This window comes from Zosterops lateralis (assembly GCF_965231275.1).
Source record: "Zosterops lateralis genome assembly, chromosome: 6".
Lineage (NCBI taxonomy): Eukaryota > Metazoa > Chordata > Aves > Passeriformes > Zosteropidae > Zosterops > Zosterops lateralis.
Window position 1 is genome coordinate 978,693 of NC_139761.1, and position 23,044 is coordinate 1,001,736.

A 23,044-nucleotide genomic window follows, 5' to 3' on the forward strand; every position below is an offset into this window, starting at 1 on the left:
ATTCCAGCCAGGAGGGACAAGAGAATGCCTGAGTTGAGCTCTGGGGCTGTGGGTGGCCACAGGAGGGGCTGTGGAGCACCCAGAGCTCTGTGAGCAGAGTGGAGTGGGAATGCTGTGGGATTTGGAGTGGAAATCCTGTGGGATTGGGCTCCAGAGCAGGGACGGACCCTGCTGCTCTGGGCTCTGCAGAGGAGCACAGACACAAAGAAGGGAGGAGGCACTGGCAGGTACAAACTCTGCTTTAGTGGTGGGGCTGTCACTACAGCAGCAGGGCAGGGACATCACTCAGCACTCGTCCCCACAGAGGCACCGCTGTGACCGGAGCCAGGAGTTACAGCAGCACCAGCAGGAAGCTCTGGCTGGCAGAAATGCATTCCCAGCAGCACAGGGAGTAATTCTTCATTCTTCACTCTATATCCACCAGCTCCACTTCAAAGAAGAGTTTTGCGTTTGGTGGGATCCTGTTGGCAAACGTTAAGGAACTGAAACAGCCCCTGCAGTGACTCCTCCCTGGGCAGGGAGTCCCAGCCTGTCCTGTGTCCCTGGAATGTCCCTGACCCAGCTGGACACCCCGGATCCAGCAGGGAGTCCCCAGCCTGTCCTGTGTCCCTGGGAAAGCCCCATGGACAGACCCTGCCCCTCATCCCTCACTGATTAGATGACACGGCATTTGGCTATTTTATAAACACATACAATTATATGTTTCTTTTCCAGGTTAAGTAAAGGTGGCCCATCCACCTGATCGAATCAGAATTTGTTGCCCAAAACTGGGCGAGACACGTTATGAAGGATGAACCCCTCCTGCCCAAAGCCAATTCCCACTATCCAGATCAAACCCATGAGGGAAGGGACCTTTATTTATTAAAAGGGTCCAGAGAGCAGCTTTCCTAACAAAAATATGAACCATGTCAAGGGAAGAGAAGAGCTCTCTGGCTGCCAGGGCTCAGCCAACCCTCCCCAGCCTGGCCTTAGAGGGGCCCAGGGCCAACAGCAGCTCGGAGTTCTTCTCATACCATTTCCCCTAAGGGGAAGCCAACAAACTCTACAGCATCTGTATTTGTCAACTCCTTGATTTAAGGGAGAAGGCCTTGGTATTTCTTGGCTTTTTCTGCAGCTCCTCCTTTAAAGACGAGTTGTTATGCTCATATCTGTCACATCCACCACAAATGCCTTATCTCTCTTCACAAAGATCAAATCCGGCTTATGTAATTCATTCTTTTCATCCCTCAAGTGTGGCTCCTGATCCAATTCTCCCTCTTAGCCTCATGACTAAGAATTTCACAGATGGAATTGTGTTTTTTGATCCTGGCATCCTGAGTAATTGGGCAGTTCCCGATGACATGGGCAGATGTTTCAAGTTCCATGTCACAATGTCTACACAATCAAACACGAACATCATGCCTGCCCCTGACCAGGAATTCACAAGTGGAGTACACATTAGCTGGTAATTGCAGCACAGTAATGAGTTTCTTGTGAGGAATGCCACGATAACACACCAGCCAACCGTTACTGATGTTATCATTCTCAAAATTTGCTATTCCGTGGCCCTGGGTAACCAGTTGTTTCCATTTCATGAACTCTACCTTACCCCAGTTACAAGGTTTCGGAAGGAGGGGTCTCAGAGGAGGAACCTCCCACTCTGACAAGGCCTCACCTCCTTCAATAACAGTTTCTCTCACTGGAATGGGCTCCCAGATCGAGGGGATGGACTCCTTCACACCTCCTGCACACAGCCACAACTTCTCATAAACTACCTCCAGATGTTCTCACTTTAAAAACAAAACCAAACAAAACCAATGCTTCATCCAAAGACTGAACCAATCTGTGCAGTCTTTGTGCCTCTACACTTGGAATTAGCGCTGCCAATTTGATGAGTCCCAACCCACTGTCTTTAGATCTTGAATACAAGATGGCATTGTGTGTACTAGGTAAAAGGTGAAGCCACTCCTTGGCTACCCTCCTAATGGATAAATCAAGGGTCTCCAGGGGTCCTGATCTTATTTCAGTATGGTCAGCCAGATATATCAGTCTAGGGATGGTTTATGTCCTGAGTATATCGACTTTCTGAAGGGGTGCTTGACCAATCCCATGGAGCCAATCCTCCAGTTTCTCAACTGAGCCTGCATTGGGAAAGCCCACCCAGGAGTCCATTCCTCAGAGCACACCCTGCCCCAGCCTTGGGGGCAGGTCACACTGTCCCCACGGTGTCCCCTGCACAGAAGTGTCCAGGCAGCCCTTCCAGCACAGGAGCACAATCCCTTCCCCTCCTCCAGCAGCGCTGCACAAACACTGCAGGATCATTCCTCCCCTCCCTGCTTCAGCTGTATCCCAGAACCAAAGGTAACTCCGTCCCTGCTCCTGGTTCCCTGCACTGCTTGGGCTCCCCATCAGTCACAAGCACTTGGAAGCACTGGAATAAAAATGCAGGTGGAAAATAGCATCAGGTTTCCCCTGCATGAGTTTTTCTTCAAAAGAAAAAGAGCAGCTGCACCCCCAGAAGTGCCCTGAACTGCCTGAGCAGGAACAGGTGAAGCCCCCGCTGTATCCCTGTCCAAAAAGCCCCTCCCTGCCCCAGCATTCCCAGGTTCCCTGAGGAGCCAGAGCTCATGGAAGGATACTTGGCATCGGGCTGTCCCTTCTTGCCATAGGCCCACTCGGGCTCGATCTCCAGCTGGGCCTTCTCTCCTTTGCTCATGGTCAGCAGGGCCTCGTCCCACTGCAACGACACCCAGCAGCTCCAGCCCGGGCTGGGACAGCAGCCACGGCACTGCCAGCCTTTCCTGGGGCTCCCAGGAACCCTCCCAGCCTTTCCTGGGGCTCCCAGAACACCCACCCCGCCCCAGGCCCCCTCCCAGCCTTTCCTGGGGCTCCCAGAACACCCACCTCGCCCCAGGCCCCCTCCCAGCCTTTCCTGGGGCTCCCAGAACACCCACACAGCCCCAGGCCCCCTCCCAGCCTTTCCTGGGGCTCCCAGAACACCCACACAGCCCCAGGCCCCCTCCCAGCCTTTCCTGGGGCTCCCAGAACACCCACACAGCCCCAGGTCCCCTCCCAGCCCCGGGGAATGCTCCAGGGGGTGTTCCCTGCTCCCACACCATCCCCACAGAGCAGATCCATGCTGGGATGACTCTGGGGAGCAATGGGAACATTCCATCAGCATTCCCAGCTTCAGTGCTCCCTTCCCAGGAGAGCCCAGGGATTTGGTGCTGTGTCCCCACCGAGGGAAGGCTCTGGCACCCACAAACCCGGGATAAACACTGGGATAACCCTGGGCCACTGCTGCCCATGGACACAGCCCCATCCCAGCTCCATCCCCACAGCAGGATTTGTCCTGCTCAGCCTGGAGCAAAGGAGGCTCAGGGGGACCTTGTGGCTCTGCACAAGTCCCTGCCAGGAGGGGACAGCCGGGGGGGTCGGGCTCTGCTCCCAGGGAACAGGGACAGGAGGAGAGGGAACGGCCTCAGGCTGGGCCAGGGGAGGCTCAGGGGGGACAGCAGCAGGAATTTCCCCATGGAAAGGGTGGACAGAGTAAAGCCCAGGGAATGCAAACAGGGATTGATGGAGGAGTGGATGGATGGAGCCCTGGAATCTCATCAGCCCCAGCTGCCCAAGGCTGGGCTGATCCCAAAGAACAGAGTCTGTGTTTCCTGCACTGCCTGACTCGGGTGTCCATCCCTTGAATCCCTCCATGAGAAACAGAACCCCAAAGCTGCACCCCAGTCATAAATCCCAGACTGGAACTGCCCTGGCACTCAGAAGCAGCTCTGGATGCTTTACTTACACCTCGGATCACTTTTCCTACACCAACTTTGAAACTCAAGGGTTTGGCTGCTTTTTTCTTCTTTGAACCTGGAAAAGAGTTTTATGTTCATTTCCCTCACACCAACATGCTGCACACTTCTGGAGAAACCTGCCACTACAATCATGCTTTACATAAATAACTGTTCTTCTCATCTTATTTTTAGCCCCAGAATCAGATTTTCAGGGGAATTATTAACACTGTGCACTAAAAACATCATTAAACGTTCCAGCTGCACCAAAGCATCTTTCAAACCCCAAAGACTCATTCCTGAATTACTCAAGTTGTCTGTACAAGTCATGGACATATTAAGGAACCAAGAATTACAGAGAGTATTCCAGTGACTCTGGAATACTGTTCCTGTGTGTGGGACATCACTGGGAAAGCCTTTCCAGTATTTCATACCCCTAAATCCTCTGATCTGTCACCAGTAGGGAATATTGCACACCAGAGCATCCAAATCCCTCTCATTCCAGTGCCTCCATATTTCAGGATTTACCACAGAAGGGCCCCAAGATTTGTTTATTTAGAGAAACTGAGGACACTGCTGGTGCCAGAGCTCCAGGATTGACTCCCTGCATTCCACATTCCCTGGCCAGGGCTGGCAGGATGCAGCCCTGTCACTTGACACCAGGCAGTCCTAAAATACTGCCTGCCCTTGGTGCCTCATGGAAAACCAGGATCCTGGAGCTGCAGGATAGAGCTGTTTGTGAGGAATGCTCCCAGCCACACCTTCCAGGGGCAAAGCCCTGCTGGAGGAGCCCTCTGGGAACATCTGTAACCCACCCCATTGTGTTTATCTGCACCTCTGTGTACCCAGACCTTACTTGATTGAACATTGGTGTCGAAGACTGTCCCGTCCTGCAGCTTTCCCGTGTACCAGCAGTGGACTGTGTCTCCTTTCTTTGGGAAGTTGGTTTTGTCGCCCTTCTTTAAAATGGATTTTGTGTACTTTGGTGGCCCCTGAGGTTATAAAAATAGAGTTATGACTGGTGGGTTAAATAATCCAAGACTGAACAGGCACTGAGTTTAAGGCATCAAAGAAGGTGCTGTCAGTGAATGATTTGTTCATGTTACTGCAGCGCTGCAACATTTGGGGAAAATGCAGCTTAAGGTCCAGGTGTGCTATAAACACCAGATTTCTGCTGCAACCAGGTTTTTGAAGACTTGGGATCACACAACCTCCTCAGCTGGGAGGGACCCACAAGGATGGTGGAGTCCAGCCCCTGTCCCTGCACAGACCCCCAGCAATCCCAGCCCGGGCTTCCAAAGGCTCCTGGAGCTCTGGCAGCCTCGGGGCCGTGCCCATTCTCTGGGGAGCTTTTCCAGGGCTTATCCCACCCTCTGGGGGAAGAACCTCTCCCTGCTCTCCCCCTAACCCCCCACCCCGAGACAAGCAACCCGGACAATCTGATTTTCCAGGCGAAACACGAGAGTTGAGAGCATCACAACCAACCTCCTCCACAGCCTCCTCAGCCTTCACTGCTTTTCCCTTGGCCTCCTCCGCCTTGGCCGGCTTCGCCTTCTCCGCCGCCTTCTCGGCGCCGTCCGTGCCCTTGAAGCGCTGCGGGGGGAGAGGATGAGGAGCCGCGTCCATGAGCCCTGGCTGAGCCCGGCTACATGAGCCCACCAGCCCTGCCCCAGCCTGGATCCATCAGCCCAGCCCTGCCCGAGCCCAGCTCTGCCCGAGCCCGGCTCCATAAACCCAGCTCTGCCCCAGCCCGGCTCCCATCAGCCCGAGCCCAGATCCAAGAGCCCACCAGCCCTGCCCCAGCCCGGCTCCATCAGCCCCAGCCCGGCCCTAGCCCAGCTCCATAAACCCGGCCCTGCCCCAGCCCGGCTCCATCAGCCCCAGCCCGGCCCTAGCCCGGCTCCATCAGCCCCAGCCCGGCTCCATCAGCCCCAGCCCGGCCCTAGCCCAGCTCCATAAACCCGGCCCTGCCCCAGCCCGGCTCCATCAGCCCCAGCCCGGCCCTAGCCCGGCTCCATCAGCCCCAGCCCGGCTCCATCAGCCCCAGCCTGGCCCTAGCCCAGCTCCATAAACCCGGCCCTGCCCCAGCCCGGCTCCATCAGCCCCAGCCCGGCCCTAGCCCGGCTCCATCAGCCCCAGCCCGGCTCCATCAGCCCCAGCCCGGCCCTAGCCCGGCTCCATCAGCCCCAGCCCGGCTCCACCAGCCCCAGCCCGGCTCCATCAGCCCCAGCCCGGCTCCATCAGCCAGGCCCTGCCCCAGCCCGAGCCCAGCCCCAGCCCAGCCCCAGCCCTGCCCAGCCCCAGCCCGGCTCCATCAGCCAGGCCCTGCCCCAGCCCGAGCCCAGCCCCAGCCCAGCCCCAGTCCTGCCCAGCCCCAGCCCGGCTCCATCAGCCCCGGCCCTGCCCCAGCCCGAGCCCAGCCCCAGCCCAGCTCCATCCCCGCGGTCCCCCGGCCTGACCTGCGTGTGGAAGAGCTGTGTGTAAGCCGCGATGAGCTGTTCCTTATTCGCCGTCTTGGCCACGTTCTTCACCTGCCCCAGCAGCTTGTGCTCCGCCAGGAACTGCGGGACACGCGGGCTTCAGCCATTCAGGGAACAAACAAACAAAAAACCACCCCCAAACCGCCCACACAACCACTCCCAAATCATCGATCCGTTACCGCCTGCGCCGCGTGCTCCTGCAGGAATTTGATGATGTCCTTCTTGGGCAGCGCCTCGCTCCGCAGCTCCTCGGCGCTCCAGGGCTGCGCCGGGCCCGCCGCCGCCGCCATCTTCCCACCCACCGCCCGCTCCTCCTCCGGAGAGGAGGGATCCCAACAGCCCGCCGGGGACACGGGGAGGGCCGGGAGGACAAGGGGAGGGCCGGGGGAGAGAAGGGGAGGATCCAACGATGCCTTCCCCACCCTCGGCGGAGCCCTCGGGGGATTTCAGGGAGGGCGGCGAGAGAGGGAGGGACACAAAATGGCGCCGCCTCAGGGCTGGCGGGGCTTGCCCTGAGCGACAGGAGAGGCGGCAGCGGGATTTGCCTCGGGCTTGGCGGGCGTGTCGGGGCCGCGGAAGAAGGGGAAGGCCAGGGAAGAGAAGGGGAGGATCCAACGCCGGCTTCCCCACCCTCCCCTTCACTCTCGGCGGAGCCCCCGGTGGAATTTCGGGGAGGGAGGGACAAAATGGCGCCGCCCCACCGGTGGTGGGGCTTGCCCTGAGCGACAGGAGCGGCGGCAGCAGCGGTGGCGAGATTTGCCTCGGGCTTGGCGGGCACCTCGGGGCAGGGGAAGAAGGGGAGGGCCGGGGAGGAGAAGGGGAGGGCCGGGGAGGAGAAGGGGAGGGCCGTGGGGCGGCTCCCCATCCCCGTCGGCGGCGATTTCAAGCAGCGCCAAGATGGCGGCGGCGCGGAGCGGGATGCGATGAAATAAAATAAAATGAGATGAGATGAGTGGATGATGAGGAGATGAGATGAGCGGAGGCGGCCGGCAGCGCACTCTGCTGCAGGTCTGGCAGGCTCCCCAGGCCAAAGCCGAGCCCAGGGACGCTGAGGGCGCTGCCAGCGATGACGAGCTGCTGGTGGCCGCCGCGGCCGCCGCCGAGCCCGGCCCTGGCCCTGGCCCTGTGCGGGGGTTCAGCGAGGCGGCGGGCTCCATCTGGATCTACCCCACCAACCTGCCCGTGCGGCCCTACCAGGAGCGCATGGCCGGCGCCGCGCTGCTGGCCAACACCCTGGTGTGCCTGCCCACCGGCCTGGGGAAGACTTTCGTGGCCGCCGTGGTCATGTACAACTTCTACCGCTGGTTCCCCTCGGGTAAGGTGCTGTTCCTGGCGCCCACCAAGCCGCTGGTGGCTCAGCAGATGGAGGCGTGCGGCCGAGTCATGGGCATCCCGGCCCGGGACATGGCGGAGATGACAGGTGGGTGCAGAGGTGGGAAAAGAATAAAAAAAGAAAAAAAAAAAAAAAAAAAAAAAAAAAAGAAAAAAAAAAAAAAAGTGAGAGGTCCAACAAAATGAAATTTAATGAGTCCAAGTGTCCAGTCCTGCACTTTGGCCACAATAACCCCCCTGCAGCGTTATAGGCTGGGGATGGTCAGTGCTCAGGAGGAAAGGGACCTGGGGGTTCTGGTCAGCAGCTGGACATGAGCCAGCAGTGTGCCCAGGTGGCCAAAGGGCCAATGGACCTGGCCTGGATCAGGAATGGTGTGGCCAGCAGGAGCAGGGAGCTCATTCTGCCCCTGGACTCAGCACTGGTGAGGCCACACCTTGAGTGCTGTGTCCAGCTCTGGATGGACACTGAGTGCTGTGTCCAGTTCAGGATGGACACTGAGTGCTGTGTCCAGTTCAGGATGGACATTGAGTGCTGTGTCCAGTTCAGGATGGACACAGTGCTGTGTCCAGTTCAGGATGGACACTGAGTGCTGTGTCCAGTTTAGGATGGACATTGAGTGCTGTGTCCAGTTCAGGGTGGACACTGAGTGCTGTGTCCAGTTCAGGATGGACATTGAGTGCTGTGTCCAGTTCAGGATGGACACAGTGCTGTGTCCAGTCCAGGATGGACACTGAGTGCTGTGTCCAGTTCAGGATGGACATTGAGTGCTGTGTCCAGCTCTGGCCCCTCAGTTCAGGAAGGACGTTGAGACGCTTGAACGTGTCCAGAGGAGGCACCAAAGCTGGTGAAGGGATTGGAAAACAAGCCAGATGAAGAACGACTGAGGGAGCTGGGGGTGTTTATCCTGGAGAAAAGGAGACTCAGGGGTGACCTCATCACTCTCCACAACCCCCTGAAAGGTGCCTGTGCTCAGTGGGGTTGGTCTCTCTCTCCAGGCAGCACTGACAGAACCAGAGGACACAGCCTCAGGCTGAGCCAAGGGAAATACAGGCTGGATATCAGGAAGAAGTTTTTCACAGAAAGAGTGATTAAATACTGGAATAGTCTGCCCGGGGAGGTGGTGCAGTCACCATCCCTGGGTGTGTTTAAAAGGAAACTGGATGTGGCACTCGATGCCATGACCCAGTTGAGGTGTCAGGGCTGGGTTGGACTCGATGATTTTGAAGGTCTCTCCCAATCTGCACATTCTGTGATTCTGTGCAGGACTGACTGTTGGTTCTGCAGTAGTTAAACCCCAGAGCTCACCTGGTATGAAGGATGGAGCACTGGGGTACAGCCCTTGCACATCTCCGCACACACTGAGTACTCTGTGGGATGCTTAAACCAAGGAATAATAGCTCCTTTAATCCATTTTGTGGCTGTTTCTCCCCCTCTGTCTCCTCCCCTTGTCACTTTCTGTGTCACTTTCCTTCCTCCTTTTTATGAAGTTTTTGCAGCCCCCCTGAGCTGCAGTTTGTTCCCCACTGAGGCACCAGCCTTAGTGACTGAACCCATAACCTATTTTTGGGCTCCTAAAAACCTCCTCACACCTTTCCCCGAGGTGTTTTAAATTATGTTTAAGGCAGTGGGGCAGCTGTGAGGCATCTGGAGCCTCCCAGAATTGATATCTGTGGTTCTGAATTTATTTTTTTTAATGCATAAAACCTCTTCCTACTCATTATATTTATTAAGAGTGGGGAGTCCTTGGCACAGGGTGTCCTTGGATCCTTGGAATGTCCAAGGCCAGGCTGGACATTGGGCTTGGAGCAGCCTGGGACAGTGGGAGGTGGGATTTCAGGTCCCTTTCCAACCCAAACCATTCCATGATTTTGTTTTCCTGCCAGCCCTGTCACTCTCAGATCGTGGGCTGTAGGTTGTTCTCAGCAGAACAGTTCCCTGATGTTGTTTGTTTTAATTTCCAGGAGGAACCCAGGCCCTGGGCCGGCGGGAGCTGTGGAACACCAAGAGAGTCTTTTTCCTCACACCTCAGATAATGGTCAATGACCTCTCTCGTGGGACCTGTCCTGCTGTGGAGATCAAGTGTCTGGTTATTGATGAGGCCCACAAAGCCCTTGGCAATCATGCCTACTGCCAGGTAGGGCTGGGGCCACCCCTCTCTTCTGTCCCAGCTACAAAAACCTGCCCCAAAATTGCTTACAGGATCTCCAGAAACTGTCATTGCTGTGGGGAGATTGTCCTTGAGATCCAACACCCCTTTGTGTTGTCATTGCTTTATTAGTAATATTAGTATTTATTAGTAATACTCTAAGAGATTGCTTCAATGCCTTCATTAAATTGTCATTTTTGTTTAATTTTTTTTTTTGGCTGGGCAATGTTAGAAAATCAGTGTCTTTAGCCAAGTCAGATCAAGATTTCTTTTTCAATTTGGGGTTTGTGTTGATTAGCCAAGAGTTTGTTGCATTATCATGGCTTAATCTCTGGAGAGCAATAGGTGACTTAAGAAGTTACCTTGATACACTGGAGAAATTTACTGCAGTTTACATAGGATTAAGCATCCACAAATTACATTTTTTAGAGTTTTTCTCCAGACTCACTTTTTGGCAGCTCACCTAAGTTAGTGGGCTGTCAATACTTTGGTTAAATCAAGTGAGAAATCATTAAATAATTTCCCCAGGATGCTCTTGGTACATTTCCAAGAACAGGAATGCAGCCTGGGACAGTGGGAGGTGTCCCTGGGACAGGGGAAGGTGTCCCTGCCATGGCACTGGGTAGTTCTGAGTGGGATTTAAGGTCCCTTTCCAACCCAAACCGTTCTGGGATTCAGTATTTTTAGAGTGTTTTGTTAAGCCTTTCCTACTTAGTGGGTATTTTCATTGCTGTAGTTTGTACAAGGAAATAATCTCCTTTAAGGGCATTAATGAAGCTTTCCTGTTTTTAGGTTGTGAAGGAACTGAGCAAATACACCAATCAATTCCGGGTCCTGGCCCTGAGTGCCACCCCAGGCAGTGACACCAAGGTGAGCCAGAGCTCTTTGTGTCACTTAAATAATCAAGGCTGAGTGGGCACATCAAGACTGAACCTCTTCACAATCCATTACTGGATCAGGTTTGGTGTTTCTCGTGCTGTAAACCATAAATTATTTATTTGTGAGGGTGGGCAGGATCCCCTGGCAGTGCCCAAGGCCAGGCTGGACACTGGGGCTTGGGAATGAAATGGGATTTAAGGTCCCTTTCCAACCCCAGCCAGTCTGGGATTCCATTTCCTGACCTTTCATTTTTCATTCTAGATAGTGGGTGCCTTTTTCTTGCAATTTTATGTAACCACCCCCTGCTAAAAGGTGGAAATAGTTACTTTGTTTTTGTGTTTTCCCTGCCAGGCTGTGCAACAAGTGATCTCCAACTTGCTGATTGCTCAGATAGAGGTGTGTGCTGAGGATTCTCCAGAAATTCAGCCTTATTCCCATGAGAGACAGGTGGAAAAAATTGTAGTTCCACTTGGGGAAGAGCTGGTAGAAATCCAGAACACTTACATCAAGGTGAGTGCCTGCATTTCCTTTTTGGTCAGTGACCAGTGACAGGAAATATTTTATCATCTCTGTCTAGACTTGCAGTGTTTATAAAGGCAGCACTTTCCTATGTAATTAACTTTGATTATAGGGTAAATTAAGCAAGGTGGTTTCAGCTCCAGCAGCTGCAGTTTCACTTTGCACCAGTGACACCTTTTACCTTGGCAGTAACTGGAAAAGCTCAGGTGGAAACCTTTTGAATTTGAATTTTCCTCAGCCTCCTTCAGGAATCTTTGCAAAACTGACACCAGACCTAAACTGAGGTTTCTGCATTTGGCTGGACTCAGTAGGATTAAGATGTTGAGAATGTTTTAAGGATTCTGTGTGTGAGCTGGAGCATTTTCTCTGATAAAGAATATTCTTTAGAGCTTTAACTCATCTGTGAGTGTAATTAGTTCTCCTGAAGTTTTTAAAATTGGTTTATTTGGCCTATTAATTTATTTAATGGTCTATTTCTATGACTATGATGATGATACCTTTTTCTTTTGACCCATCTTTAATGCCCAAACATAAGAGATTTTTGGGGTCCAGAGCTGTTTGTCAGTCAGTTGTAACTTAGTGATCTGTGCCTTCCCAGTAAGACACTTGTAGGTAAATGATGCTACATAAAATACCACTCTGAAGAGTTTAAATTATCTGCTCTTTTTCTTGTTTAGAGACATAAAAAGTTAGGATGGAGTTATAGATCAGACTGCTGGCCTCAGAGCATGGTTCTGGTCAAAGCTGATTGATTTTGGTGTAGCTTTGTGGAAGCCGAACTCGTGAATGCATCAGCTGTTTTCAGCCCAGTGACCTGAGAGTGTTTAAATGAGGAACTTCAAATTAGTTTTGCATCACTGCAGGTGCCTGTGAAGGCTCTGCTGAGGGCAGGGTTTATTTTGGGGTTTATTTTGGGCTGTTTCACTCGGGGTTTAGGTTGGTTTGGCTCCAGCAGCCTCTGCCTGCAGCGCTTTTTTCTGTTTCCTTTCTCTGGGCTGGATTTGCATTTCAATTGCTGCTGCTTTCCTGGAGAACATGACTTCTAGTTCACAGTTCACTTCTAGTTCACTTCTAGTGACACCCAGGAATGGTTTTGTGTGCCAAGCATCAGTTTTTTGGAGGCCTCAGCATTTGGGGAAGTGGCTCCTGAGGTGACCATTTCAAATTTGAAGTTTAAATGGCTTGTATAAAATGGGAGCAGCATCCCCAGAGGTGCAAACCCACCCTGTGTGTGCTGCAAGAACCACAGGCAGGTGTCCTGTGCACAATCAGATCATTCTCTTTAATTGAGACAAACAGTAAACAAGACAACACTTGAGTGTGGACGAGGACAGTGTCAGACAGCACAGCACAACAATGCCACAGGAACTCTGGGGAGAGGTTTTTACATACAATAAGCAAGGCCCTGAGTATCACAAGAGCTGGAATAAACTTTTTAGGCACTAACTCTGGTTTGGAAAATACACAGTATGCAGGATAACACTTAATCTGTTAAGGCTACATCATTAAATCTTCCAAAAATAGGGGTGAATGCTGATTTATTACCTTCTTTCCTGAGTGGAAAGCTAAATAACTTCACATTAAAACTGCAAATCCACGAGTGGCTCCTGAAGTGGAGCCACAGATGGATGACAAAATACCTGTTCTAGGCAATCATGGCTGACATGCTGTTGTCAGATCTGAGTAATTGTGATATTTACTTGGCATCCACTGGTGTAACAACTAAATAAACTGTATTTTGTGCCAGCTAAACCCTGGAGCTGTGCTGCCAGAGACAGCTGGTGGTACCAAGCCATGAAGTGTAATCTCCAAACTGGAGCTGAAGTAGTTGTTGGGTTTTGTTTTGTTTTTTGTTTTCTCAGCAGCAGAAGCCATCTAACAGAAGTGAAAATAAATAAATCCTACCTTGGGATTGATAGTTTGCCAAAAGCAGCAGGAGAATGCTGGGCTGCAGGTGGGACATGAGCACACTCAGGTCTGCTCGTGGGGCAGGGATGTTTCTGGAACATCACCCACAGCAGATGCTTCTGCAGGAGAGGTTTGAAATGTGAATTATTTACAGGCTGGTGCTCTGTGGTGAGAGGATTTCACTGCCTCCAGGAGCCATCCAACATCTGTTGTGCCAAAGCTTTAGGAGAGTTTCTCTAACTGGAATCAGAAGCAGTCAGATGGCAGAAACTTCTTTAATTTGCCTTAAAATCTTCTCAAAGGTGAAAATTACTTGTACTGGCTCTTATAAAGGTCTGGGGGAGGATATGAGAACAAAACCTTTAATTTAATTCCTCCCTGGGCCCTCTATTCAACTCAGTTTAATAATTAATTTCACTGTTTTCCTTTAATTAAGAGCTTTTAGTTTAATACTGGGTGGCATTTGTAATTTTCCTTTTCCCAGGCTGTGACGCTGTATTGCATTTTAGTAACTTTGGGTTTTTTTCTTCTCTCCATAAAAACTCTTGGTTTGTTTGTGTTTAAACTAAGGCTTTTGTGTCTCCTTTTTTTATTTTCTTTGACCTTTTCCCCTTCTCCTTGCTGCTTCCCAAGGAATCTCCATGCCCAGCAGGCACCAGAGGCTCCCATTTGAGCCACTCTGCTCCTGCTGCTCAGGGAGAGGTTTTGGGTTGAGCACAGAGCCCTGTGGGACCAGGAGGCTTCAGGTTCTCTCAGAACCCCTCCACAAATCCATTTTTTGTTGTTATTTTCTCACCCTGCTGTGATTTAGCAGCCCCTGGCTCTGGTTGCTTGGTCTGTGTGTTGGAATTAAAGAGCACAGAAGCTCTGTTGGAACCCTAAATCCTGTGCCCAATAAATAATGCTGGTGATGTACTCAGTGAATTTCATATAAAAAGACATTTAGTTCTATTAAGAATAAACTCTACCATCATGTCACTAAGAGGAAACATTAGGGGAGGGGTTTTGGAGAGCAAAATCATTTGCTGCCCTGACTCTAAAGTGCAGTAGGTGCTCTTGGGCTGGGTGGGAACAGTGGGAATGCTGCTCCCAGACCTTCTGGGGGCTCTGGGATGTGGGAGCTCAGCCTGTGCACCTGAGGGTTTATCACAGGGCTGAGGGGCAAAACAAACAACAAATTGATATGAGGAGTAAAAAGCTCTCACAGTGAGGGTGGTCAGGGGTTGGAACAGGCCCAGAGGGGCTGTGGGCTCCTCATCCCTGGGGATGCTCAGCCCCAGCTGTGCCTGGCCCTGCTGTCAGCAGAGTTGTCTTGCCCAAATGAGATGTTATCTCTGGATATTTGGGTCTTTTATGCCATTTACAGCGTGGGACTGCCAGAAATACTGAGCAATTTACTGCAGCTGCAGTGTTTTAACACCCAGCAAAGCTGTGAGGATAAACTGCTCAGAAAACTGCAGTTAAAAATAACCAGTGTCTCCTTAGGAATGCCAGAGCCAGTCCTGGGATTCCTTTGGGGGGATTTATGAGGGTAACCTGTAATTTTGCTGTCAACACTTGAATGAGCAGTAGGGCTGTGGTGCCTTTTTGGTCTCTCTCCAGTCTCGGGGTTGCTTTGGTTGGGAGTTTTCTGAGGTAAGCACTGGGGAACTCTGTTCTTACTCCATGCTCTAATCCCAGTGGCCTAAATCTGGTAGTTCTGCTCAAGAACTAAGACCTGGACATTCTTTCTGTGCCTGTGTGAGGTGGGTTTGGTGTGCAAGCCCCAGCGGGCTCTTTGTGCAGCACTAGGGCTCCAGGGTGTCCCCAGGAGCCACAGGCAGGCTGGGGATGCCACTAAATGGTGAGGAAGAGATCTCTCCCTAACCTAATTAAAAAAATAAAATAGATAAGGTGAACTAACCTTTAAAGTGCTCAAACCCTCCATTAAATTTGTTAAAAGCCATCAGAGTCGCCGTAGGGATCCGTGAGTGTGGGGCTGAGCTGGGCTGGGCTGGGCTGGCTGTTCCTAACCCAGCCCAGAGCCCTTTGCTGGGCTGTGAGGGGGGAACACCTGGGTTCACCTGTGAGACAGAGGGCAGGAGGGATGGATGGAGGAGGCTCCTGGGGGCAGCAGCAGCAGCAGGAGCAGCTCAGGGGCGCTGCAGGAACCAGATCTCGTTGTGGCGGTTGGCGGCCGCGGGGTTGGTGTAGCCGGCGATGATGAAGGTGTCGCGCAGGCACAGCTCGGGGCTCTCCAGGATGGCCGCCAGCAGATTGATCTCCCTCATGATGGAGTCCTCGTTGGTGATCCCTCGGAAGCTCCTGCAATGGGCACTTGGGCTCAGCTGTGCCTGGGGGTGGCTCTGAGCCCAGGGGACAGAGACAGGACAGAAGGGGATGGACATGGATGTGACAGACAGGACAGAAGGGGATGGACATGGATGTGACAGACAGGACAGAAGGGGATGGACATGGATGTGACAGGCAGGACAGAAGGGGATGGACATGGAGGTGACAGACAGGACAGAAGGGGATGGACATGGAGGTGACAGACAGGACAGAAGGGGATGGACATGGATGTGACAGGCAGGACAGAAGGGGATGGACATGGAGGTGACAGACAGGACAGAAGGGGATGGACATGGAGGTGACAGACAGGACAGAAGCTGCACCAGGGCTGGACACAACGAAAAAGCTGCTCACAGAGGGAGGGATTGGGCATTGCAAAGGGCTGCCCAGGGAGGTGCTGGAGGCACCATCCCTGCAGGAACTTAAGGAAAAGCCTGGATGTGCCACTCAGTGCCATGGGCTGAGTGACAAGGTGGACTCAATGATCTCAAAGGTCTTTTCCAACCTGCTCTGTTCTGTGATTCATTTTAAACTCGCTGTTTTTCCAGAGCTCAGAAATACCTTCTGAATGACTTGGTTGTGTTTCACCAATGGTACTGACTGTGATTGGTCCCAAAGAATTTTTTATGAAAGTTTTCTTTGTTCCTGACTGCACAGGGTAGTCTGAGGGTCTGGCATCACACATTTACTGCATCGTTTTGCCAAGGAATTGATAGAAATGAGCTGGAAGGGACCCACAAGGGCTGTGGAGTCCAGTCATGGCCCTGCCCAGACCCTCCAACAATCCCACCCTGGGCATCCCTGGCAGGGCTGTCCAAAGGCTCATGGAGCTCTGTGCCCATTCCCTGGGGAGCTTTTCCAGGGCTAATTCCACCCTCTGGGGGAAGAACCTTTCCCTGTTACAAAGTGGTAACCGTTATTTCCATCCCATCCATAAAACAGGCAGCTTTTACAACTCCCAAAAACAAAGTTTTACCATTTTTTACCTTTTATAAAATCTAACAAACCATAACGTGCCCAGATTGAGACCTGCAGTTTTTTCCTGTGTTGAGCAAAGCAAAATCATTTCTCACCTGCTGTAGACAATGGTGGCAGGCCACTCCTCGATGATGATGTCAGAGTCAAAGGGGTGTGGGGGCTCATCCTGCAGCACCTCGGGCAGGTAATAGGCCACTGTCACCGCCTGTGTCATCGCCGACTGCGCCTCGTTGGTGTGCACGATGGTCACAATGGGCACCGTGATCCCCAGGTACAGCCCTGCCACACACAGGGGGGTTCAGGACACACAGGAGGGGGTTTGCACACCCTGCTTTGCCTGCTGGGTCTGTGCTGGGTTGTTTAAAGGAGCACCATGGGGTGAATGGGTGTTAATCCCATTTTGTTGGGATGGTTTAGACAGCACGGGGTGTGCTCCAAGCTGGAAATGCCCAGGGAAGTTGTGGATGCCCCTGGATCCCTGCAAGTGTCCCAGACCAGGTGGACATTTGGGCATGGGACAGTGACCCATAGGACAGGAAGATCTTTAAGATCCTTTCCCATCCAAACCATGATTTCACCATGTTTTGTAGCTTGTGTGTGTGTGTGCAAATATTTGCACATTTATGCCCAAAACCCGATGTTTGGTGAGCTCCCCCCTCTTCATGGAGAGCAAGGAGTTTGCCTGAAGTCTTTTCCCCCTCCTAAAAGAGCTGTGTTTATCTTCAAGCCAACCTTTTAAATATTTGGGAACAAAACTGCCACAAGAGAAGGGGCTGCTCTGTGAATTCACTGAGGGTTTGCTGGTGTTAAAAATGTTGCAGGATTTTTTTGTTGTGTGTTGTTTGTTGTCTGCAGGAGGCAGGGATGGCTGACAGAGAGGGCTTCACTTCTGTACAGTTTGATAAAAACCCCGCAGTTCTGGAGTTAAAATTACTTTTAAACCACAATAAAGTGTTAAAAGAATGGGGAGGGTGGGAAAGGAAAAGCTTTGGTGATCAATGTTTGTATTTTCTTGGAAAGACCCTTAAGGGCTGAGTCAGTTACAGCCCAGAACACGAAACAGGGCAAAACTTGATAGGAACTGGAGGCTGAAAAATATGAGAGCTGATGCCTGGAAGTGAAAACCAGATCAAATGGGATGGGACAGCAGGTGCACATTTTACAGGCAGACAGGAGCTCTCAAGGACACCCTGGATTTACCATTATTTTGAGTTAAAACTGGATTATCTTTCTGGAAAACATGCTTCAACCACAAATTCACCGTGTCCATTGGGACAGGCACAATTTAATATCTTGAACTAAAGGGAAGGAGGCAGAAAACTCTGGTCCTTTTTTGGTATCACCCTCTGAACAGCTGATTTCGGTGCTGCTGTGCAAATGAAACCCTGAAAATCCTGTTGCAAATGTCAGATTTACAGCAGAGAGCCTGGGCCAGTGGAAGGTGTGAATGAAGGGGTGGGAATGAAATGGGATTTAAGCTCCTTCCAACCCAAACAATTCTGTGATTGTTTCTGGAAAGGCTGTACCATGAAAAAACATCCCAAAGCATCTCCCTATTTAGGAATGAGGGCAGAAATACAATTTAGTGGCTGCTGTAGGATTGGGGTGTCCATTACCTGAGGAGTTCTGCTCACAGATGTACCTCATGAGCTTCATGAAGCCGAGGCAGATGCTCTGCTCGTATTGTTTCTCTTTCATCTTGATACAAGCCCACTTGGCTTTCCCATACTGCCTTTTCTCATAGAGCAGGTCCCCCAGCTGCAAACACACACAGGACAATTTGGTATTTTAATTTCACCACCTAAAAACATCAAGCAAATGAGTTGAGCACAAAAACTGCATTTTTTTTCAGCTCTCGGTGACATGATCTTGACAGAAACATGAATTTAAACCAATGAATCCACTGCTGATTTTGGGTCAAAATTGACTTCAGCAAAATTCCAGGTAGTTCTCCTTTAAAATAAGAATCTGCCATCTTTTGGACTGGCATTATTAAACATTTAATTGCAATTAACACTTAAAAAACCTTATTATTTAGCTGCAGTTGTTACAGTAATACTGTAACATTAAAAAATGCTTTCAACATAAACAGTCATGAGTCCCAAACTGTTTAAATGAAACATATTCAAATGATGGCATTTATAAGTGTGAATTATTTAAATCTATTTAAAAGAAATGTGGCCAAAAGTGGATGGCCAGTAAAGGTTTTTATGGTTTTTGATTTAAGGTTAGATATTTGTTTGCACATTTCCTGGGCTGGAAGCAATTTTCTGTAATTTTTTATTAATTTGTAATTTATTAATTTGTAATTAATTACAAATTTTCATTAGAGGATAAGATGGGTTTATAAATTGCTGCTTTGTTTGATAATGATCCATGACACAGAAGTACATTTTTGGTTTTAAATTCAGATATTCATCTCTTCCAAGTACTCTTTGCTAAGGTTTTATCAACATGTCTGTAAAGGAGCAAATGCACCAATTTAAGTGAAGAAAATGGACATTTATTTCAAGTGGCAAAGCAAGAGGGTTTTTTTGTTAAATTAATTATGTCTCAAGGGCTGTAATTCCTGGCCATCCTTTGGCTTTCCTGATAGTTTCTACCTTGCAAAAAAAAAGAAAATTACATGTGTGCAAGGTCTGAGATGTTCCAAATGAGGGGGAGTGGCACAGTTACAATGCTCTGATATTTAAAATCCCAAAGGATTTTGTGGGGAGCCCCATTTGTGGAGGCAGGAGTTGCCCTGGAGGGGCAGCAGTACCTTCTCCTTGCGCTGGATGAGGGTGAAGGGGATGCTCTGCCTCTCCTGGGGGTTGTTATTCCTGGTGAGCTGCTGGATGGGCTCGGCCATGTCTGCAACAGAAACACACAGTTCATCCCACATCAGGCTGCAGAAACAGCCCTGAAATGTGCTTTATTCATTCCCCTGGGGTCTGTGTGCCTGCTTTTGTTTGTTCTTCTCTAGGAAGGAAAAAGCTTTTCCTAGAGGAGAGGCCACCTGTGCTTTTAGGAATGGGTTTTCCTCTCCCATTCCCTGAATTTCCAGCTCCCCAAGTGCCCATGGAAAACTTTTGGCTGTGCCCCATTCCCTGGCCCTGTGCAGGGAACATTCCCAATTCCAGCAACTCTTGTGCTGTTGGGTTCAGGTGTATCCATCCACACGAAGTAAATTACTTTGGCTGCTCCAGTTGCCAGGCTCGAGGAAATGCTGCTGTGGGAATTAATTTCCAGAGGATGTTTAATGCCTAAAGGTGTATTTATAACTTGTGGTGGCCCTGACATCAATTCTAGCTGCAGGTCATGGATAAATTCTGCTCAGGAGCTGATCCCTGCCAGGAACTGTGGATACAGGGTCAGTCTTAGGGGTGGAATTCTCTCTTCCACCAGAGTTGCTCCCTTGCCTTCCAGAGCTGAAGTGATGACAGCATTTGTTGTGCTTAGAGGATTAGAAACTCAATTTTCTGTGCAGTGTTTGACAGTGTGGATGTGAATTCCTGCCCTGCTGCCCCGTGGACAGGCAGGAAAAGGAGGAGTTTCAGCTCCCAGAGTTTTTTTGGGGGAGTTTGAGGTGCCTCAGGCAGGGTGATGGGGGAAGAGAGTATTACCCATGTTTGAGAGGAGAATTAAGATGCAGGAGAATTAACTTGGCCGAGGTCACTCAGTAAATCTGTAGCTGAGCTGGGAATCAACCCTCCATCTCCTGGCATCCAGTGCAGGGCTTTAGCCTTAAGACTATTTGGAATAGTAAAGATCCTTAAACAAAGGGGAGGAAGACAAATAAAGGGGAGAAAGCTGCATTGTAGTTAAGTGTAAACAGGTTTGGTTTTTTTTTGTTTGTTTGTTTGTTTTGTTTTTGTTTTTTGTTTTTTCCAGTATGTAACTGGGAAAGGTTTAAAATGGAACTCATCACTGACATGTAAATGGATCTCTTTGGAGGCTGAGGGGAAAAATAAAAGTAGATGAGAGTTCAGCACTGAATTTTCCAAGAATCAGGAAAGCTTTCAGGACTCTAGAATAAAGCTAACTCTTATTTTTAGATTACTATAAAAGTTAACTCTATTTTATTGACTACTGTGGAGGGGGGGTTATGTTTTTTGCATTCCATATTAATGCAGGTGATAGGGATTGCAAGTGATTGAAATCCTTTGGAGGAATTTTATCCCCTCTCTTGCCTCCCCTCTTCCTTCAACCCTGGACAGCACCTGAAGGAAAAAAAATCTTCTATTATTCTATCTCGATTTTTGTAACGTGTGCTGGGTGCCACAGAGCAATCCTGTAATATTGTATAACTGTAATAATGTATAACTAAGTAACTACAACCTGCTCACACTCTGCTTTTGACACATTCCTTGGACTTTGTATCCCTCCTCCTGGAATTTAGGACTTGCAGAGCACAGGATAATTCAGTGGGAAGGGCTCTGTGGATTCCTGCTGCACCGAGGACTGAAGGGAGCTCTCCTAGAGCACTCAGGGGTGTTAAATAGATCCCAAAACTGTCAGATTGCAGAATTCCAGGGGCTGCTGGAGGGAGCAGTGACACTCAGGGATGGCACCCAGAGCAAGGCAAGGCAGGGGGCTCTGCTCAGACCCACCTTACTCTGCTTTTGGCACATTAATTGTCATTGCTGGAGCCTCATCTTAACTCTGGAAAGCTTTAAGATGTGGCTGGAAAAGGAGGATGGGCTCAATTTGCTGTGTTGGGATATAGAAAGAATTTTTTTAAAGAGCAATAATTTAATCCTGGTAATGTCCAGTGCAGCCTGGGCAGGGTCTGGCTCTCCCCCCCTCGGGGAAGATGAATTATCTGCAGATCTCTGCTGCTCCGGGCAGGACAGGGCAGAGTTAAAGCCTGGGACTCTCTGCCGCTTGTTAGAGGCTTCTCTGACTCATCAGTCTCTCCGAAAAATGAAAACAACCAATTCCTGACTAAGACGAGCCTCGCTGTCAAACCCAGATCAACCCTTTACTTGTTTACTCCGTGCCGTTTTTAAACCCAGCCTTCCTTCCTTAAAGAAAGGGGATATTCTTAGGAAAAAAAAAAAAAAAAAAAAAAACAAAACAAAACACTTTTGCAGGCAGTCGGTTTAATATTCAATTAGCCGTAAAAACTCGCAGTGATAGTTTTTAGTGCGAGTGAGTTTTTGGTGCGGATGAGTTTTTAGTGCGAGTGAGTTTTTAGTGTGAATAAGTTTTTAGTGCGAGTAATTCACCCCAGTGCTGCTGCAGGAAAAGCTTTATGCTCTTCAGAGGCGGACTGGGGTGGCTCAGGCTCACACTCAGGACTTTGCAGGGTGTTTTATTGCAGGGTTGTGTCCCCCAGCCCGTCCCCAATCCCCCCGATATCCTATCCCGGCGTTACCTCTGGGCACATCCACCTGGTGGCCCCTGCCCACGCTCTGCCAGTAGTTGAGCAGCCGCTCCTGCTCCTCGTCGTCCATGCGCTCGGCCGCCTCCTCCTCCAGGCTGCTGCCGTGGCTGTGGTACGCCGAGTCGGGGCTCTCCTCGGCCAGCCCGTCCAGCTCCTCCAGCGTGATGGCAGCGGGCCCCGCGCCCCCCATGCGGCACCCGCCCGTCTCCATCCCCGCTCCGTGTCCCCCCGCCGGTGCCGCTGCTGCCGCGGGGATTATCAAGGCACCGCTACCGGGGGCGGGGGGAGAGCGGGGACCGCCCCTGCCCGCCCAGCGCTGGGGCAGGGATGGACAGAGACGGGGATGGACAGAGACAGGGATGGACAGAGACTGATGGAGGGGTGGGGAACAACCTCTACCCGCCCAGCGCCGGGCAGGGATGGATAGAGCCGGGGATGGATAGAGACAGGGATGGAGGGATGGGGGAGCGCCTCTGATCGCCCAGCGCCGGGCAGGGCACCCGGGAGCCGGGGATGGATAGAGACAGGGATGGATGGATGGATGGATGGATGGATGGATGGATGGATGGATGGATGGATGGATGGATGGATGGGGTACCGCCCAGTGCCAGGCAGGACACCTGGGAGCCCAGGGATGGAGGGATGGATGCCCGTTTAGGTGACTGGGAGTGGGGGAACCTGGAGAGAATCCGCCTCTGCCCTCTCAACACCGGGGCAGGGAGCCCAGGGATGGAGCCAGGGATGGAGGGACCCGGCAGGACCTGCCTCTGCCCTCCCAGCGCTGGGATAGAGAGCCTGGGAGCCCGGGGATGGATGGATGGATGGATGGATGGATGGATGGATGGAGGGATGGATGGATGGATGGATGGATGGATGGATGGATGGATGGATGACCCAGCAGGACCTGCCTGTGCCCACCCAGCACTGGGCCAGGGATGGATAGAGCCGGAGATTGATGGATCCAGGGATAGATTCCTGCTCCTGGTTCTCTGTGCCTTCACCCCGAGCAGAGCAGAACTTACACAAGTCTGTGTTCTGTCTGTCTGTCTCTCATTCCCTCTCTCCCAGCTGTTCTCTTCATTGTGTTTTCCCCACTGCTCTTCATGTCCTGTTAGTCCTTCTTGATTGGGATTTGATTTTGCTGCTTTCAAACCACGCTTTAAAGTTGGCCTAATCATCTTTCATTTAATTGAGGAGGTCTCTGAGGTCTTTCCAAAGTGTTAGGAGTGCAAAAACTCGGGGATGTTTTGCTATTGAAGTCCAGCTTTGGAAGTTTTCAGCTGTGGAATTTTGCAGTTTGTGTGAAGGAGGGAGATGGGCAGCCCCGTTATG

At 51.0% G+C, this 23,044-nt stretch overlaps 3 protein-coding genes across 3 annotated transcripts in view; 1 reads left to right on the top strand and 2 right to left on the bottom strand.

The window, feature by feature from the left end:
- Positions 1-104: 104 nt before the first annotated feature.
- FKBP3 (FKBP prolyl isomerase 3) lies at positions 105-6,758 on the bottom strand. Its single transcript, XM_083863872.1, has 7 exons — positions 6,430-6,758; positions 6,230-6,331; positions 5,256-5,363; positions 4,627-4,762; positions 3,782-3,849; positions 2,619-2,716; positions 105-461 (listed from the first exon to the last, which is right to left on the bottom strand). The coding sequence occupies exons 1-7, from the start codon at positions 6,538-6,540 to the stop codon at positions 407-409; spliced, it is 678 nt and encodes a 225-aa protein (XP_083719998.1). The 5' UTR covers positions 6,541-6,758; the 3' UTR covers positions 105-406.
- A 435-nt stretch (positions 6,759-7,193) lies between these two features.
- Positions 7,194-23,044, top strand: part of FANCM (FA complementation group M) — a 57,227-nt gene continuing 41,376 nt past the window's right edge. Inside the window, exons 1-4 of the mRNA XM_083863172.1 lie at positions 7,194-7,670; positions 9,545-9,717; positions 10,522-10,599; positions 10,960-11,118. Coding sequence (XP_083719298.1) covers positions 7,223-7,670; positions 9,545-9,717; positions 10,522-10,599; positions 10,960-11,118 — 858 coding nt within the window. The 5' untranslated portion in view covers positions 7,194-7,222. The remainder of the gene's footprint in view (positions 7,671-9,544; positions 9,718-10,521; positions 10,600-10,959; positions 11,119-23,044) is intronic.
- Positions 14,364-21,923, bottom strand: LOC310910126 (heme-binding protein 2-like; the record flags this gene model as incomplete). The annotated part of the gene is made up of 5 exons (XM_083862581.1): positions 14,364-15,339; positions 16,440-16,623; positions 17,961-18,102; positions 19,106-19,197; positions 21,704-21,923. 5 exons carry the CDS (start codon positions 21,921-21,923, stop codon positions 15,168-15,170), a joined length of 810 nt encoding a protein of 269 aa, XP_083718707.1. The 3' UTR covers positions 14,364-15,167.